Source organism: Mya arenaria, chromosome 13 (assembly GCF_026914265.1).
Source record: "Mya arenaria isolate MELC-2E11 chromosome 13, ASM2691426v1".
NCBI classification, from domain to species: domain Eukaryota; kingdom Metazoa; phylum Mollusca; class Bivalvia; order Myida; family Myidae; genus Mya; species Mya arenaria.
This window is the reverse complement of record NC_069134.1, coordinates 4,517,672-4,536,521: the sequence shown is the minus strand read 5'-3', so window position 1 is coordinate 4,536,521 and position 18,850 is coordinate 4,517,672. Positions and strand designations below refer to the sequence as shown.

The 18,850-nt window shown below is 34.7% G+C and overlaps 1 protein-coding gene across 1 annotated transcript; it reads right to left on the bottom strand.

The window, feature by feature from the left end:
• Nucleotides 1-441: 441 nt before the first annotated feature.
• On the bottom strand, nt 442-13,031 carry LOC128213806 (T-cell-specific guanine nucleotide triphosphate-binding protein 2-like). The gene is made up of 5 exons (XM_052919862.1): nt 12,827-13,031; nt 8,308-8,379; nt 7,859-7,894; nt 2,667-2,725; nt 442-1,635 (listed from the first exon to the last, which is right to left on the bottom strand). Exons 1-5 carry the CDS (start codon nt 13,029-13,031, stop codon nt 442-444), a joined length of 1,566 nt encoding a protein of 521 aa, XP_052775822.1.
• Between the last annotated feature and the right edge of the window lie 5,819 nt (nt 13,032-18,850).

Genomic DNA, 18,850 nt, shown 5'->3' with positions numbered 1-18,850 from the left:
TAAGATATTTCAAACGCCAAAACGCATCATGATTCTTTATTTTTGACATTAAGACGTAAAGTTTGATCTGACATCATACTTTTCCTACCATGGGCTATAGTTTATGCAGACCACCGATCTCATAAAAATTCGGACGAAATTCAAAATGTTGACTTTTATTCAGTGTAGGAAAGTTATAATTTTATTTACCGCGAATGGTAGGAGTAACATATTAAGTATGCAATAGAAACAGCAGCGCCATGGTTAGGGTTAGTGATAATTATCAATACAATACACTTCTAACATTAGAAAGAAACATACACAAACATAACAAATGTCTTTTTCAGACCTATTGTTAGAATTTGTAAAAAATCACACAAAAACCTTTTTAAGCAGAGTAGTTTTGTTTATTTACATTCGACGGGTTCAAGGAAAATGACGTTTGGTTCTCCTGTCTAGACTCTAAAATTCGGATCCCTCTAAAGCCATGGCCATGCGCATCTGTAGGTCATGCGTTTCTTTTGCACACATGCCAAGGAACTTCTTCAGAACAAAAGCGCATTGCTTCTGGTAAACTTTGACCTTTAACATGTTTCCAATAAGTGGCAGTGAATGCCAAATGCTTTGGTCAAATTTTTCAAACCCTGTATAATACATGGCAAACCTATCCTCGGATTCAACATATATGTGTGATTTCATTGACAACTTGACCAGCAATTCTTCGAACTCAATTTCCAGACGTTTTGCGATGATTTCTAACGAATCTAAATTGAGTCCTAGCTGCGAACGATAAAATCTGCACTCTTCTAGCAACACGTCTATTTCTGCCGAATACTTGTTTGTGCCCGACTTTACAAAGACCGCAGCCACTGCCGCGGTTTTAGAAACCAAGCTTATTCTACTTTTCAAAATAGCGAGCTTGTTCTGAACAACTTCGTTTGTAATACCAGTCAATGACATGATCATTGCTTCCCTTTTTAGAGTGGAAACCTTTTGGATCAGTTTCGAAAAGATTGTACCAAAATCAAAAGCTGCTATGTCATAGTTGTCGACCAGATATATATTTGCATTGAATATCTTGCCTTCCTGAAGTTTGAGCTTTACATTGTCTCTGACCTTCTGCTGCAATGCTTGCCTATCTTCGGGCGTCTGAATTTTGTTGTGTGCCTTTTTGGCGGAGCGAAGATCATCGTCGATCTTTGTTCTTACAAAGAACAAATTAAAATTTAGCTTCAACCTGAGAATTTCCTTTGCGAGCCAAATGTCATTTTCCTTAAACCGCGAAGACGACAGGAGCAAAACAAAGTCAAACCGACTTAAATCTACTTCCTGCAAGTAGTTCTCCCTTGTGAAGGTTAACGTTCCTACTCCCGGCAAATCCCAAACCTGAAGATTTGAATTGTCAGGGTGTAGGTAAGCTGTCGGCTTCATAGTCGTTTCGACCGCGGAGACTTCAGCTGCCCCAGGATCATCAGCTTTTAACCCTCTAAAAGAGTTGATAAAGGACGACTTCCCTGTGCCAGATTCTCCTGTTACAGCAATATTTATTTGGATTGTTTTCCATCCATTGATTGTGTCTTCTAATTTTTCACGAAAAGCTGTATATCCCGTTTCCTTCAGTATTCGTTTGTATTCCTCTGTTTCCTCATCCGATATCTGATATAATTTCATTGTTATTATTTAGACACATAATATGAGAAAACTTGTATGTTAAAGCTTACGTTTGGTAAGCCAAAACCGAAATACTGCTTTGATTATCTCTACTAAAACGTGAAATCCTTTAATTGTAATATTACGTATGCAGCTGTATATATATATATATAGTGAGAAAAACAGTAAGAAAATTGAGAGAGTGAAAAACGCACGTGCTTGTATAGCACAAATTAAAAGTAAATATTTGCCATCTTGGTTTTGCTTTATTCGTTTCAAAGAAGGAAATACTTGATAATTTATTAAATGTTTAGTGTGCAAATTTCTGTTGATCTCGGCATTGAAATTATATCGTAAGGAAAAACCAGTGGGTGAAATTAACCTCGTTTTATACGGTGATGGTTACATCCATGTTTACAAAATGAAAGTCATAAGTCAGCGAGCGCTAGCAGAATTTGAATAATATTTCAATGATATTCCAACATATGTTTATTTTTTCAAATTATATTGATTGTAATAAGCCGAAATCCCGACTGGAGTATTCGGACAGTAGAAACGCCATATTTTAGGTAGATATTGTAATGAATTCATGATATCTGTTTTGGTAATAAACTTAAAAGAACCTTGAGATACGTTACATTCGTCGATTTGATAATGAATCGTTTCCTAACGACAAGGCTTAATTTCATGCCTTAAAACCTAAAACGACGTATAGATCAATCTAAAAATGTACGAAATGATATTTAATATTTTCAGTTCATTTCAGTAAACAACTTTAAATGAATACGAGGGTTGTCCGGGAAGTTTTGAGACTGCATACATACCGAAGTGAGTGGAAAGGAAAAACAATTGATATGAGAAGAGGCGAATGATCGTTTGCTGTTCGCTATTAAAGAATAATCACCCACGAGCCCTTATGGACATCTTCGGAAGAGTAAAGCAGTACGGCCATTAGCAACTCAGCATTTACTTCCCAATATATAATATTCTATGGATTTAAAGCAAGCAATAACAACTTTGTTCTAGTTCCAACTTACCATATCAAGATCATCAAGAAAATCACTTCCCAACTCATAATCTTCGAATTTGTTTGTTACTGAAACATGAAAAAACGATCTTTGAGACAAATTATGGATACATTATTAATGAAAATCCTGCTCAAACAAAATATTCAACACGTAAAATGCTTTTATAGCCATTATAATCGTAATATTTCTCAAGTAAATGAAGTCAAATACCGACCCTATGGTTTAATTATACAATGGAAAAGACAGTCAGTTGAATATCAACGAAGACCCAGTTGAGAGGTACACTAACATATTATTACAAGTCAGGCTTAAATAAGCAAACGTTAGGATCTGAGATCGTTTTTCAAGTGTTAAATTGTGTTGTGTTAATGCCATCCTCGGCACCCCAGCGATTAATATCCTATATGGTATCCTGGGCAAATCAGATGTAAAGATCTCGTACTCATGAATAATTAATAAGGTGAAATCCAGCCGCATGATTGGTCGCATGAGACACATCTCATGCGGTGCGGAAATGGCCGAAAAGTTACCGATGTAATCTCGGTTCGAAATAATCCAATGAGATCACGGCTTACAAATCGTTTTAGGCAGGATATTGTTAAATATGCCGATAGCTTTTCACAAAAGAGATTCTTTCCTTTTGTTATCGGCTATTTCACTGGTCGGAAAATGCTTATGAATATCAAAGATTTACGAAGTTTCCCTAGCAAATTTGCCCAGGGTATCATATAGGTTATGATACGCTGGTGTGCCGAGGATGGCTTAATGCTAGAAGGTACCATAGCCTCCTGTTTTTTTTTAATTTCACTTGGTACCTTCTGTTATTGACAGAATGAATACCCAATTATGGTGTAAACATTGTAATGTTCAAATTTATTTGATGCTTTTCGTTGGAATATGGAGTTTAATCAGTTATATAAAAGCAGTAAAATATCTTTTTTGATAATTCCTTTTTTGCACTGTAGTAAAAATAACAACTTTTAGAATTACTTTTATTGCCAATCGTTGTTACTTCTTTTTACTTAAAATATGCGAACTTCACATTTGAAACGACTCTGTCAAAGAAACGAAAGGATGTTATGAGTTTTATTACAGACGTTTTTTTTTTGTAAATAAACAAAATTTTACAATTATTATTGAAATCTTAATCCTTTCCAACATTTTCTTGAAGCTGAATAATGTTCAAACATTTAGTTTTGTTTGGAGATCATTACAAATGACAAAAACAAATGCCCGACAATAAGTGTTGTGTTACCTTTTAGGTATAAGTTCAACCTGCCTCACTTTGTAAAATGAACTTCCCGGTAAATTCACATAACATACAATCGATAAACAACATCGTTTTCTTCGCATTTTGATATACCAGAATACGAATAATGATAGTTTAAATACTTTAGTATCATAAGGTGATTGTTATGACAGTGAAAAAATCCCAACAAACAGATTCCTACGGATTTAAAACTGTTCATCATATCATACGGCGTCAAGCTTGTATTGATGCGCATTAAAATAATATTGTTTGTTGTAAATTTATATCTTTAACCAAAACATCAAAACAAGACTTACTGTTCAGAACTGAGAAAATTGATGTCTAAAATAATCGCAATGCAATGAAAAACAAAAACAATTGTTGGAGAACTATTTGATCAATTGCTCGTTAGGTGCATCTCCAATATCGGTGTGAGACCCAAAAAGGGTTGTGTATAATATATTGTTAAATTGCCAAAATGAAACAGAATCTTTTTTTTATTTCAGTTCAAGATCGTTTTTCATTTTACTCGTTATCTTAGTTTTTTCTTTGATCTCTTGTGAAATAAAGAATATCCTTTATATATCTGCAACATCAAACAACGTGTATTAAGTTTAAGCCAATACTAAGATGCAGAATTTTTCATAAAATGCAATACAGTTTTATCTGACTACATTAGATTATACACGATCATTTCCCATAATAAATATGTCTTATGTTGTTAGAAAACAACTCGGTTACATCTTAGTCTGCAGATAATATTGACTTTAAACTTTGACTAAAAGATAAAGGAGAATGTATACGTATTTAACTAACAATTAGCACAAAACAAACACTGAACACAATCATCTCATAGTTTAAATTACATGTTCGAACATGATTTCTTGTTATCCTCAGTCACCTAAAGGGCTTGACCCGTTTTTCTCAATATAAATGAAGTGGCAAACCTTAAAGAGAAAACCTAATGTTGTTAAAGAAATGAGGACAGTCTCATTGATTTGCTTGAGTTCATGGATCACTGATTCACAATATTAAGGCTCTCATCGTTGATTAATTCAGGAATATTTCAATCTCAGTTTATTGCTAACGACTTTTAAACCAGTTAATCTAAAATATATTTTATCAGGGCCTCGATAGGTGAGCCGTATTAATTATTGTTGTGATCGTGGGCTTTGTGCATCTTACATTGAAAACTGTGAATACGCTGTTCTCATTATATATACAGGGTATATCCTTTCTCATGTAACTTTACCTTTCACTACCTCAGTACGTCAAACGAATATATAACAATCACCAACAGATGTTCCCGACATCAGTGCCGAAGACTGTGTCATTGTAGAAGAACAACAAACTAACTAAGAAAATAATTCTAAAGCAAATTGCATAAAGTCCGCAGAAAGAGACATTATTATTGCCGACTTAAGTTATCGACATGAATGTGCAATAAACAATTCATCATGATTAAGTTTAATATATTCGTGGTTTTTCCTGCTGATAAAGTGAACATTTCGAGCTTACTCTTATCAGTTGCTCATACTCTGAACACGAATTCGCAATGGTATGAAAAATCCCGTATAAAATATCATTCTTCTTCCTGCATTCAGAAAACATTTGTCAAGTCAAACTCCATGCAATTGAATGTGTGTTGTCTAAACTAATATGTGCGCCTTTGTTTAAACAATTTAAAGGTTAAATATATGAAGATGTAACCTAGAAAATCATAATTAACATCGAAAACAATACCGATACCTGCCTTCAAATAATATGAGATAGGGTTCATCCTATCCAATAACTCAAACATTTGAACAAATACCAAATATAAATTATGTTCAGCGTTTTATTTATTAATATTACTAATGTAATTAAGTAAAGCAAATTATAATCATCCCTGTTTAGTCGACTTCAAAACAAGGAGTAAACGTCGTTGGAATCGAATTAATTGCGTAACCTTTTGCTTCCCCCCTAGGTAACATTGGACGACATCATGACGTTTATCTCATACCTTTGCAACCTTGCGCACAGGGTCACATTTTGACCTCTGCATAATAAGTATTTATTATTAACGAACTAATGCTGTACCCGTAACTCTCAGAATGGAAGTATTAACTGCGTAACAAGACCAGCGTCAAGTACGTGCAAATCATTCGCATTAAAAAACGACTTACAGAAAATGCACTCAAAAAAAATCCACCAAAGTTGATAAATCATACTAAACATCGTCAAACAACAATATCGACGAATTTGAAGATGACGTAGACAGTAAGTATGCTCCTTTTTAACATAGTACAGTGCTATACAGTGGAACTGGGGTACTTCAATGTTGTCAAACAAACGTTGTTCAGCGTATAACGTCATTAAGAAAATTGCATATCACGTGACTTTCTGAATACCTAAATTTCTATGTTGCTTTATGTAAAACCGTTTCCCTGTATATGCATCTGAAACACGTATTCGATCATTATTTTACTCTTTGCTATCGCAACTGCAGAGAAAATAAAGTTATAGTATAAAAATACGTTGGTTTAGTGTGGTGCGAACCTAAGTCGGTAAAGTCAATAAAAATAACGCTAGTTAATGAACATGTGGCCCTCTAGACCACCAGCACTTTCATTAAGTAAAAAAAGTAATATTTTGACAAGCCTACCATACATTGATAAAATCACATGATAATGTCAATCAACCAATTACGCAACAAGAAAGCTATTTACGCCTATTCGGAAAATGTAGTCTCCCAAAGCGATATTTGAGCAAAAATCAACATATGTTGAAGGGTTCCATAATTTGGTATCTTTGTTTTAACACTCTTAATGATTTGCCACACTTTAAATTGTCATACACTAAAAGGTGCACTTTACAAAAACTTTAATATTTTTATTCGAAAAGAACTTAGAAATAGTAGCCTTATTTCTTTGTTGAAAATCTTATTTGAAAATGTTCAGTATTTCTCTTTTTATTTCTCCATGCCAATCCGGCAACTTCTCCGGCACTGTTTGGAAAGCGCTATGCTTTGCCCACTTATCTACCTCATTAGCATATAACGAGTCAATGATCCAGTTTGGAATTTCGTTGGTATTTTCCAAACATTTCCTTTTACCTTTTACCTTTAAGCATTGGGTAGACCTCAAGAATTTATCAGACATGATATGATACTCTATCAATTTTATTTCTTTAATTATGTAGTCCTAAGTAGCACTGAGACTTTAGTATTTCCATATAGTAATTGTTAACATGCTCCATAGTATCGAACAGATTAACGAGCCGCTTCTTTCTTGCGTCTAGGCGTGCGATAATTACCTAATGTTCACTTTGCTCTATATATAAGGATGATGCAAACACCTTGTAACTTCCAAGAATTTCAAAAGGAAATTTAATCTCTAGTTAACAAACACTCATAGAGATAGTATTAACCTTGCAATGTTCATTGTAAAGCAATATACACCATGAATTTAACGACGATGTAGGGTTGAGTTAAAATAACATGTACAAAAGGTTTGTGACAGTTTTCACATTGCAATAGTGTTTATTATATATTTAAAGAGTACCGCACCTGTGTGATAGCAACAAAGAGTGCTAGCAATTACACGCCGATATTTCGGTGTTTAAGCTTGTCCCTGTAGATGTCGTTGTATTATCTATATATAATTCGAACATCAAAGACGATTTAAGTTAGCCAAGCAGTCATGTAGTGCGTCATTCTTTAAAAGAATTGGCAATGTGAGTAATTAAGTTAACTTTTTCATTTTCGTTTCATGAATGTTTTTCAGTGTTTTCTCTATTGTTTTTCAAATGAATTACAATTCAAGAGCAACACAATCTATTTCGTTGTACCACAACGTCCACAAAATACAAAATCGAGCCTACAGGACCACATAAAACTGTAGATTATACATAAATGGCTATAGTTACTATTACATATACAATTGATATTATTACAGGTCTAGAAATCACAAACCTGTATCAATACTTGTAGCTTGTGCTCCACTCGGCCCTGTAACGGGAAAAAAACATATCACAATTTCGCCGAGATAAACATGCATGTGCATCAATATAGAGAGGTCTCTAATTTAATATAAAAATTACATTAATAATGTACTGATTTGAGACCAATACAAAGTATATTTTTTGTCTACATTTTCGATTTTTTGTCGTGTATGTAACCAGCGTTTCCTTATGCCCTTCTTCGCCTATATTATTTGCGCTACTTTATATGTTATCTGTAATACCTTGTTAACACTCTCTGTCGAGTCAAAATTGGTTTTTACTGAAGATTGAGTCTTTTATTATTACCATTCTTTACATTGTCCTATGAGTTGCTTTTTATTTCTTTTAACATTTTCCTCATCAATCAGATGTTGTTATTCAGATAATTGCACTTATGCAAGCGCAAATTAAACTTCATACCCTTCTCGCATTCGCTCTCAGCTTGAATATCCAACGACGAAATTGCTTCAATTGCTTCTTCATCGGATTCATCTGTAACAAATGAACATAATTGTGTTGTCATTCGTAAAATAGAGCGGGCGCCAAGTAAGCCCTCTTTTTTCTGTAGATCGTCAAAGTTGATGTTTTTATTCATTTTAATTTGGCTCCTCCATCGCTCTTATCATATAAGGCGTTGCTACATTCCAAATAAGGTAAGCAATAACTGCATCATATCTTTGAAAAGTTTCTGTATAAGGTACTCTGAATTTTATTTCTTCGCAGATATAGTCGGAATCTCTTATCAAAGAAGTACTTTGGGTTGCCCTTTTAGTTTATTTGAAAATTGATAGCATTTTTTCTTGCGTTTATGCTGAATTAACGCAGTAGAGCACATGAAGCGCGCTTGCCAACATCAAGTCAGAATATCACCAACTATTCGGCTCATGTCATTTTGAGTATTTTGTATAATAAAAACATCACAGACAAAGCTTTTAAAGCAGGTCGATCGAAACATCATATTTCTGCTATGCAATCGTATCCGAGGGTAAAATGTGAGATTATGAACTATCAGTGAATCATTGGAACCAGCAATCATAAACAACCCGAAACCTCAAAATCATTTGGCAGAAACAAAGTCTACTTAAGTCAAGCCATTAATCATATATGTAAAAACAATGCGATGAGCATGTCAACACCGACGAAGTCTGTGCAAAATTATTGAGTTATGCCCAGTACTTGTTTTCGTAATTCTTATATGATTAAGTATATTTCTGTGTTCGTGCCTAAAACAGACATGGTTTTCGTAGATTTTGTCTCAACTATGTACCATAGCGTGAATTTTGGATGCCTGATAACACCATCTTATCAGAGTTTCATGAGCAGGGAAAGAACAGGTATAATATTTTATGAAAACATGTTGCAAACATTAATTTTTGGCCTTGGAATTAATGCAAACTAATCATACTTTCCAAATTTTAGTCTAAATAATAACGTTTATAACTGCTGCCGTTAGTTTGTCAATAATGTATATATTAACTCGTTCGTTCATATTTATAGTAATTCAGCAATAACCTTTCAAATAATTAGGCATCAATATTTAACAATACATCAATGGTAGGGATAATTATACATAGCTTATTGTACATTGGAAACATTAAGTTGATTTAAATAATTGCATGTAGAATGTCTGTTCAATGTATACTAAACCGCCGAGACAAATGTTTTTGATAACGGTAAAAAATAACAAAACTAAAATACGTAACATTCAAAGTAAATAGATAAATGGATCTAGTAAGAAAAAGTACTTTATGTGTAAAATGTTTTAATGAATGTTCAGGAAATAACGCTCATGGGCAGAAAAAGGCGTGCATATTAAAAATTGATTCACGTCCAAGTCATGATGCGCTTATTTAAAATAATACAACGCCTTTGCCTTCCAATGTTTGTGAAAAAATCATACGCAACTTGCTCGTTCCATTACATGAACATGTTGACCCCAATTTTTGTCGATGATTCGAACCAATCGTACCATTTGTTTTCGCATTTCATACACATTGGAGTATTTCCTTTTGACGTTCCCTTGCCGAAAAGATCTTTACCTCGAACATTTTGACAGGTCTTTAAATACATTGATTGATAAACTTTCGTTCACTGTTTAGTGCATATTCCTTACGAAAAGTTTATGTTTTCCAAAACCACAAAATAAAAGCAAAAAAGGATTTGAAACTGATAGCATTCATAAATACATAGCACAAAACCAGGCTGCCAAGCTACGTTTTACACATATGCAGTTTGAAACACGCCATCTGCCACAGGGCTGCAATACAGTGTAAAAATACAAATAACACGTGGTTCTTTTAACGTATAAGCTCCGAGTTTTAGGCAATTAACCTTGTTCGCTCTCTTCCGTTACCAGCTTACTTTCTGCTCTTACAAACTTTGTAACAGTTCCATTATACGCCCGATTGTTTCAATAGCTCCTGAGTTTTGACACTTGTTACATTTTGACCGTTTGGGGCCCCTATGGTCAAGAACAATGTCACTGTTACTTAATTTAGCAACAGGATTGAATCCGAATAGTTTTAGTAAGGGTTGATATAGCTTGACTTAACTTGGTATTTAGGAATGCTTTATGGAGACCTATCTTTGGATTGCGTTTTGGAACCGAGGAATCAAGGGAATTGTCACTATTATTAAAAGTAGAAACAATTATGAAACTTGATAACTTTAGTTGACATATTTTGACCAAACTTCATAAACAGGAAGTGTTTATAAAGACCTGTTATGGGATTGTGTTTGGGGTCAAGGTCACTGTAAAAATAAAAACAGTGAAACTGAACAACTTAAATTACAGTGCAAATGTTATAATTGAACTTTGTACCATGTTTTTTACTGTTCGTAAAATAGAAATATGTTTTTCTACATAGTCAGATTTTAAGATATTTCAACCAAGCTAGGGCTACAGAAATGTTATATTATATTATAACAATATATGTATGTGTCGTGATTTAGTAACATAATCTTCTTTTTAACTGAGCAACCTTTCCTTTAATATTTATTTCCATTCTTCCACATGCTTCCTGTCTTCCTCTAACAAATTTGGCTCTCATACATACATACATACATGCATACAAACATACATAAATGTGTATGCACGCACGCACGCACGCACGCACGCACACACGCACGACGCACGCACGCACACACACACATACATACATACATACATACAAGTTAAATGCAAGGATAACTGCAGGGACAACACCAATCTACTGAACATTTTTAATGAAAAGGGTCTATGGATAGATTTTTGGATTGTAAGAAAAGAAAAGACTTACTTATAAAAAAAATTTGTAATCTGTGATGTAAGCGAACCGTATTTTTTTGAAAAGTTTAACAATCGATAGAGAACATATTTTTAAAATTGTTAGCCAAATGGCTATTCCGATAATCTACACACTCCTGCATTGCTTTTTTTATTTAGACTGGTTGCTGGTCAGGCGCAGTGGTTCTTTTCGTTTGTCAAGGGAAGACACTGCGCTTGAACAATAGCTTCAAATTCTTGTTCATATTAATTACGATAAAAAACAAACACAGGGTACAAGTTTTCGGAGTCCGCAGTGCGGGAATTATTAAAACTACGGTTTCATTCATGGCGATTGCTCACATTTAGAAGCGATGCAGCCATTATAGGGCAAGGGGGACCTATATAAAATAAGACGGCAATTACGCGCCTAGATATCAACCTTACGTGTATAGAATAATTTCCAAACGTCTCCTAAAACTGTCCCGCAGAAGTTTACTGCGAAATGACAAATTGGCTGCCATTTGGGTAATGGTGTGTATAAAATCTTAAACGTTTTTTGACAATATGGCGACCTTCGTTTAATGAAAATGTTATGAAATTGGGTGGTCAGTGTATATAAACACAATTCAATGTTTTATACTTTAATAACGATATACATCTCATGATAGTTAACACAACTCTGCCATGTATAAAAGCCTGCAGCAGTAATAAGAATAACATTAGATAGTAGGCGGAGCCTAATATACATTAGCAGCTCTGAGTAAACATGGTTACATTTAATATGAATGGAATACCAAACATCTCCCTCCATAAATTGTTAACCTAAGGTTCACATATTAGAGACAGCACTGATAACTTTTGTGAAGTTCTAATCTAAACATAAACGAAACTGTCAGTTAAAACATTTCTTAATTAATGATTATAACGTCTTATCTGAGACTCTTGAACTTAATCGGAATGTCATTACTTCTAACATTAAACATAGTTCCCATATCGCTGTGATGGTTTAACTCCCCTTCCAGATCGAGTTACGTATGTTTCTGGAGATGTTTGTGTTTTATCTCTCTGTTCACTCGGAATTTCCCTGGATTGTTGAAAAGGTACAGTGACACAATTTTCACTTTGGTTTTCGTTTGATTTGTCAGACTCACAAAAATCACTGTTTGGAATTTGTTGTAAATACCTTCAATTTCTTGTATATGTTCCATTTTCTGTATCTACAACGTATGATCTTTTCTCTTGGAATGGAATCGTAACAGTTCCTTCTTTTTCCCATTTCATCTCATTGTCTAGTTTTATTCTGACCTTTTGACCTTCATTCAATAATGGCAATGCACGTGCAGAATATCTCTTGTTGTAGAAATGTTCGTAAGTTTGTTTTGTCTTCTTGTCGTTTCTTTGAACAATTGACCGTCTAGGCCATTTTGGTCTAGTGATTTCCGGCATACATGGAAGAAACGTGCGAACATTCCTGCCTCAGCTGATAAGGACTAAATCCTGTTGCTATTGTTGGCGTGTTCCGATACGTTTGAAGTGCTCTGATAACATCAGATTGTCTCAAAATACCCTTCGCTAATTTTACCCCAGCTTCGGCTTGAGAATATCCTTGCGGATATCTTGGGGATGAAAATGAATGTTTCACATTATGATTTTCCATAAACTTTGTGAATTTATCAGATGTGAAGGGTGTACCTTTATCGGTTACTAGCTCTTTGGCGTCGCCCCAATGTGAGAACATGTTTGACACTTTTCCCTCAACGTTATCACTTGATGTTCTCGGTAAGTATCCAATCTCAAGATAACGGGAATAATAATCCATTACTACCAGAAACTGTTTATTGTCAACTTCGCAAATATCTGCGGCAATTTTCTCCCATGGCCCATTAGGCAAAGGCATTGTTTTCAATGGTTCACGTCATTGTGTTGGTTTATTTTCTTGGCAAGTTTGACAGTTTTGAATTAACTTCACAATGTCTTTGGATATTCCTGACCACCAAACTGTCAGGCCAGCTAGGTTCTTACTTTTAGTAATGTGACTTGTATGCAGTTGTTGTAAAATTTCTGAGTGTAATTTGTCTGGTACAACAATTCTACTCATGTACAACAGTAAACCTTTGGCCACAGAATAATCAATTCTTGCTGGAAAGTACGGCTTTATTTCCTGTGTAAGTAAGTTTTCCTTTACCCGCCATCCATGCTTTTTGTACGTAATCCCTTTTGAATGTTTTCATCATTTTGTTATGACTGTTTGATTTGCTGTAGTCGAATGTCACTTAAAGGAATATTTTCAGTGACCATTTCTATATATGTATTCACTTCATTCTCAAAAGTTTGATCAAACCATTGGAGACCTAGAAAGGGTATCTGGCACAACCATTTCTTTGCCCGGTATATTAATGAATATTGGATTAAACTTTCTCATTCGCATGAGAAGCCTCTGACATCTTAAAGGTGCTTGGTCAATGTCCTGATTGTTAATAAGCGAAATCAGCGGTTTGTGATCTGTCAATAAAACAAATGAATCTAGCCCTATAAGATATTTTTCAAACTTTCGCATGCCCATACTGAGGCGGTCATTTCTTTCTCAATTTGCGCGTATCTCTTTTTTTGCATCGGACAATGTTCTCGAACAATACGCTACCGGCTTGAGATTCAAACCTTCTTTAACGAACAGTGTTCCACCTAATCCGTAACCACTGCTATCAGCGCTTACAACTAAAGGTTTCGATCTGTCACAATACGCTAAAATTGACGCGTTGTCAACAAATATTATATAAGTTTGGAAGGCTTTTTCCTGCGGAACGCCCCATTGCCAAACAGATTTTGACCTCAACAATTCAGTCATCGGGCTCATGATCTAGACAAATTGTCTTAACCCAAGACGCTTTAATTGAATTTTGATTGAATTGAAATAAATACTTTGATAATGCTTTTTATTGGTTACAATCGTTCTTTTGCTAGTTTATAACACAATGCAAATTAAAAGGACATGCCAAGTAGTCGACTTGTCGTATGACATCGCGCTCGACAATATGCCGCTTTGTCTAGGATATGAATACAATAATGTTGTAATATGTGCCTTCCAAAACAATAAAATGTCAAATTAAAGTGAACAAGAAACGCCACAATGCGACGAAACCAGGTGTTCAATGATTGACAGGAGAATTTTAAGTTTCGTGTTGAGATTCAGTTTCATTTTTTTATTCTATTATTAACAGCTTTCTTGACCTTTAACCAAGGGAGCCAAAAGGCAATTCCATAGAAATCCTCCAAAAGCTCTTCCTACATACCAAGTTTGGTCAAAACATATTAACTCTAACTTAAGTTAATCAGTACACAACAGTTATCTATTTTCAGTAACAGTGACCTTGACCCTACGGACACAAAACGCGATCCCATGAAAGGTCTCCATAAACTCTTCATTTACTTCAAGTTAGGTCACAATATGTCAAACTGAATTAAACTTATTCGATACCATATGTGAGTTTGACACCGCCCCCGCTGGCCAACCCGAACATCGACTTCAGTCATTCTGATAATAAAATGTATGTATTTAAAATTATAAAAATGTGCCTGTCAAAAGCCCCCAAAAAACTAAAATAGGGTAAAAATACAAAGTCAATTAATGACCAGAATTTGTAGTTAGGGTTCATATTGAGTTATGTTACCTAATTCTTGCGATGGCCACTGTGTTAAGTATGAAGTGTGACTGCCATTCAATGAACGGTTTTTGAAATCTGAGTTTGATCCCAAAGATACCAGGGAACGCGGCTCCAATATATTTCAAAACCGCGCCTATTGTCGTCACGCATCATTTCACAACAGCAGCCGTCCGGACCGGTCGATTAGCGAATGTGTCATCAGCGTAACCAAGGATACTTGAAAGTGTATAAAAGCATGCTGAATTGGCAATTTCTAATGCATGACGTTATAATGTTTCTTAATTGTATATACCTAATGACTAAACAAAGAATGGAAGGGTCAAATCAATCAAAAATTGTTAAATTTCCCAGACGTTCGTTTGATATTAAGAACCAAGAGCAGATATCATTTCAGACGAGATGGCTTGAAATTCATCCATTGATCCATTACGACGAGGTTTAAAGACTAGGCAGAACCATTATTGACCGTAAAAATACGGAAATCGTTTTGACATTTCATTTGCGTTTTTAAGGCACCGGACCTAGCCTTTTGTTTCATATGCATGAATAATATGAAGTCTTGTAAAATGTATGATAAATACAATATACTTTATCCTGAAATCAAGAACTGGTCAGTTGTAAGAATATAATACAGACTACATGAAGTAAAATAAATCAAATGTACTGTATATACAACATGTATATCATACATACTAAATTCAGTATATAGCTCTTAATTGTGTACATGTACAAGAACATATCACAAACATGTAATGGCTTTAGTTTTTCGTACATATATTTACAAAAAGCCTATGTAGAAATAAGTTATGTTAAATTATTATAGTCATTAGATAATGTTTCATAAAGCTGTGATTAAGAAATATTCCTGTGGTGAGCCACGAAACACGCACTCCGTATGTGTACGGGGATAATAAAGGTTTACATATAAAAAAAGAGAAATAGTGCATGTAAGTGTCATGTTTATTGGGTTTTGTTTTTTAACGCGGAACTCGTTCATGTTTTTGCAAAATGCATGTTTATGGCGAAATGAAGTGTGACAAATCATTAGGAGTGTTATAACTAAGATACCAAAACCTCGAATCCTTCATGAAATGTTTTGCTGTATGCCTTAATATCGCCTTTGAAGCCAACAATCATTAGCGTTATAAACGCGCTCAATGTCACTTAATAACGACTTTGTTTATACGTGTTTTGTTGATTGACATTATTACGTTATGTTACCAATGATTATTAAAATGTCAAATATCCATCACTTTTGTAAAGGTCCTGGTGGCCTAGGCCTAGTGGTGAAAATCGATTATTTTACTTTTTCTTGACTTTACCGGCGTAGATTCGCACCCCACCAAAACCAAATTACTTTTTTTTGCAATAATTGATTTTTTTGCAATTTCGATATTATACAGTAACTTGATGATTTAATAAGTGTTTTCAGAAGCATTACGTGAAGAATATTTTTTGGTCCACAAGCATGAGTGAGTCCCTAAGGCGCGAAAGAACAATTATAAAGCTAGTGCTTGATAGGCGATCTTGGCAATGACACTGAACAACTGCCATGTGAGCACCATTTGGATACATGAGCGTTCATCTTCTGGTTTGGGCGAGTATGGAGCGGTATTTGGTTCAAAAATGAAATTGGCAATTTGTTAACATTTGTTTGCTTGATCTTTTACAATACATTCTATTCATGCATTGTTTAATTATTAGTTATAAAGTATTATATCGTTATTTACATTTGGTTTTCCATGCTTCTTGAATTGACATTGTCTGTATTAGGCTATTTCAGCATGTGTCTAACGACTTACGCCAAACCGCAATACGCTTACATGGATTTCGATTACGAAACTAAACATGTAAATGTCACTGAAATATTATTCGTCGTTTGATTTTAAATTCATATGTTGCAAATCGGAATGTGTCTATTGCTTAAGTTCAAACCGCGATACGATAAAACTAGAACTTTATTACGAAACTGAAGATGAACTTGTCAATGCTAGTTCCAACCAATCATGGAAAAGTTACTTCCCCTGACTATAACATTGCCATTTGTACTAAGTTGGGACAACAGGGCCGATGTAACGATTATCTACAACTGACCAAATGAGCGTATAAGTCACCTTATTACAAATGTGAGTAATGTTTTACGTACCAAGGCCAAGTATTGTTACTATAAGTAATGTTGTCAAACGATAATAATATAGCCCATATAAAGGGTCCGCATATAAACAGCCGCGTCAGACTAGGAGTCATTCGACGTTGTTGTTTGCTTGCTTATGTTAAGGTGGCACGCGAGCCGACCCAGAGCGAATTTTCCAGTATATGTCTTTAAATTGGTATACACAAAACAGTATATGTCCAATTCCAGTTAGGGACTGTTTTTACATTTTCAATATTCGAAACAGTTTCGAAGCTAGGAATCTACAAAATACACCATTGACGTCTTTCATTTTTTTTGCGTTCCAGCTACAATAACCGATATTTGCATACTAGATTCTACCGCTATGAAATGTCATCCTCAAGTGCGTCCTGTGAAAACGTTCACGGGCATGTGTTTTTCTTTATCTTGTTTTACGTATTTTATTTTAAATGCGTCTAAAATGTCAACGGCTTTATTCCAAATTTTATTACAAATAACCTGACATTAAGGAAGGTTTACCTTTCCGACTTCGTTTTTGCGCAACATCAAATGATCTAACCCATATACCTGTTTTATTTAAGACTTATTGTATTACAAAGTTCAACATGCCGTTAATCGAAATATTTATTATATTACTAAGATGGTCATGTTATACACTTGAGAGAGTTTAGTTATGTTTACAACTCTGATTATGATTGTTTTGTTATTTAATTAATAGTTCAACAATTATTGAAATCCGAATAATAATACGATTAAATCAGAATTGCGCTGATTATAAATGAACATATTAAATAGTGTTTATAAGCTCATTTTGTTTAGGGTTGTTGCCACAAACGCACACAGGCACACGCTGGTACACAAAAAGGCAGGCATGCACACACGCGCAACCCCTTTGAGTTCATCATTTTAACCATTTGAAATACATATTTTATCTTATTGCGAGCATGTGTATGGGCGTGCGCACAGGTATGAGGACGTGTACGTGCGTGCATGTGTGTGCGTGTGTGTGAGATTTAACAACCCTTAACAAGATGAGATTACAGAAAAATAATATTAAACACAATATGCAATGCTTAATATTTTAGTGTGTTTTATGTTAATGCCGGGGTAACATTCAACTTTGACCCCGTTGAAAATTGACCCCAGGAATCATTTTTTTCTGTTTAAGCATGAAGAGTCAATTTTTAACATTAAAAACTGACCCCCCCCACACACACACCGTTAATATATATATAGCCCGGAATAAAGATAACTGTGTTTTACCATGCCGGTACAAATAAAAGGTGATTTTCGAGCTATTGAAATTCATGTAACAGTCCAATGACTCTATTGTTTCCGAAGTAACGTGTATATATTACAACGGTTTAATTTTGTTTGTACCGGAGGCTTAGGCTGTGAAAACCAGAATATCTATAATTCCGGGCTTAAACTATTAATGACTGTTCGTCGCATGACAAATGACCCTCGTTGAAAGTTGGTCGAGGGTATTTTCAAAACCAAACTTTATCCAGCATATGGTCATAATTTATTGCATTTATTAATTGTATATGTGTTTTTTTGCATACAACGATAACCGATTGGCTACATCAAACTAAAATAAAAAAAATAAACCTGACCGCTAAAGCTCGCATGCAAGTTTCTTATCAGGGGCGGTTCAACGAATTGAGGTTAGAGGGGGTGCTACTTAGGGTCACGCTTGTTTGACAGTCGAGCCTCAGAGTCGAAATTAAAGTAATTGTCGACAAAGGGATGGGGGGGGGGGGGTACACCCCCGTGAACATTTCTAGTCAGGGTGGTGCATTTGGGCGTATTTTATTACATTTTTTTCTCCAAGATTGACATGGAAAGAAAACTTGGAAGACTCTTGTTTTGTTTGTTTTTTGTTTGTTTGTTTGTTTGTTTGTTTTTTGTTTTGTTTTT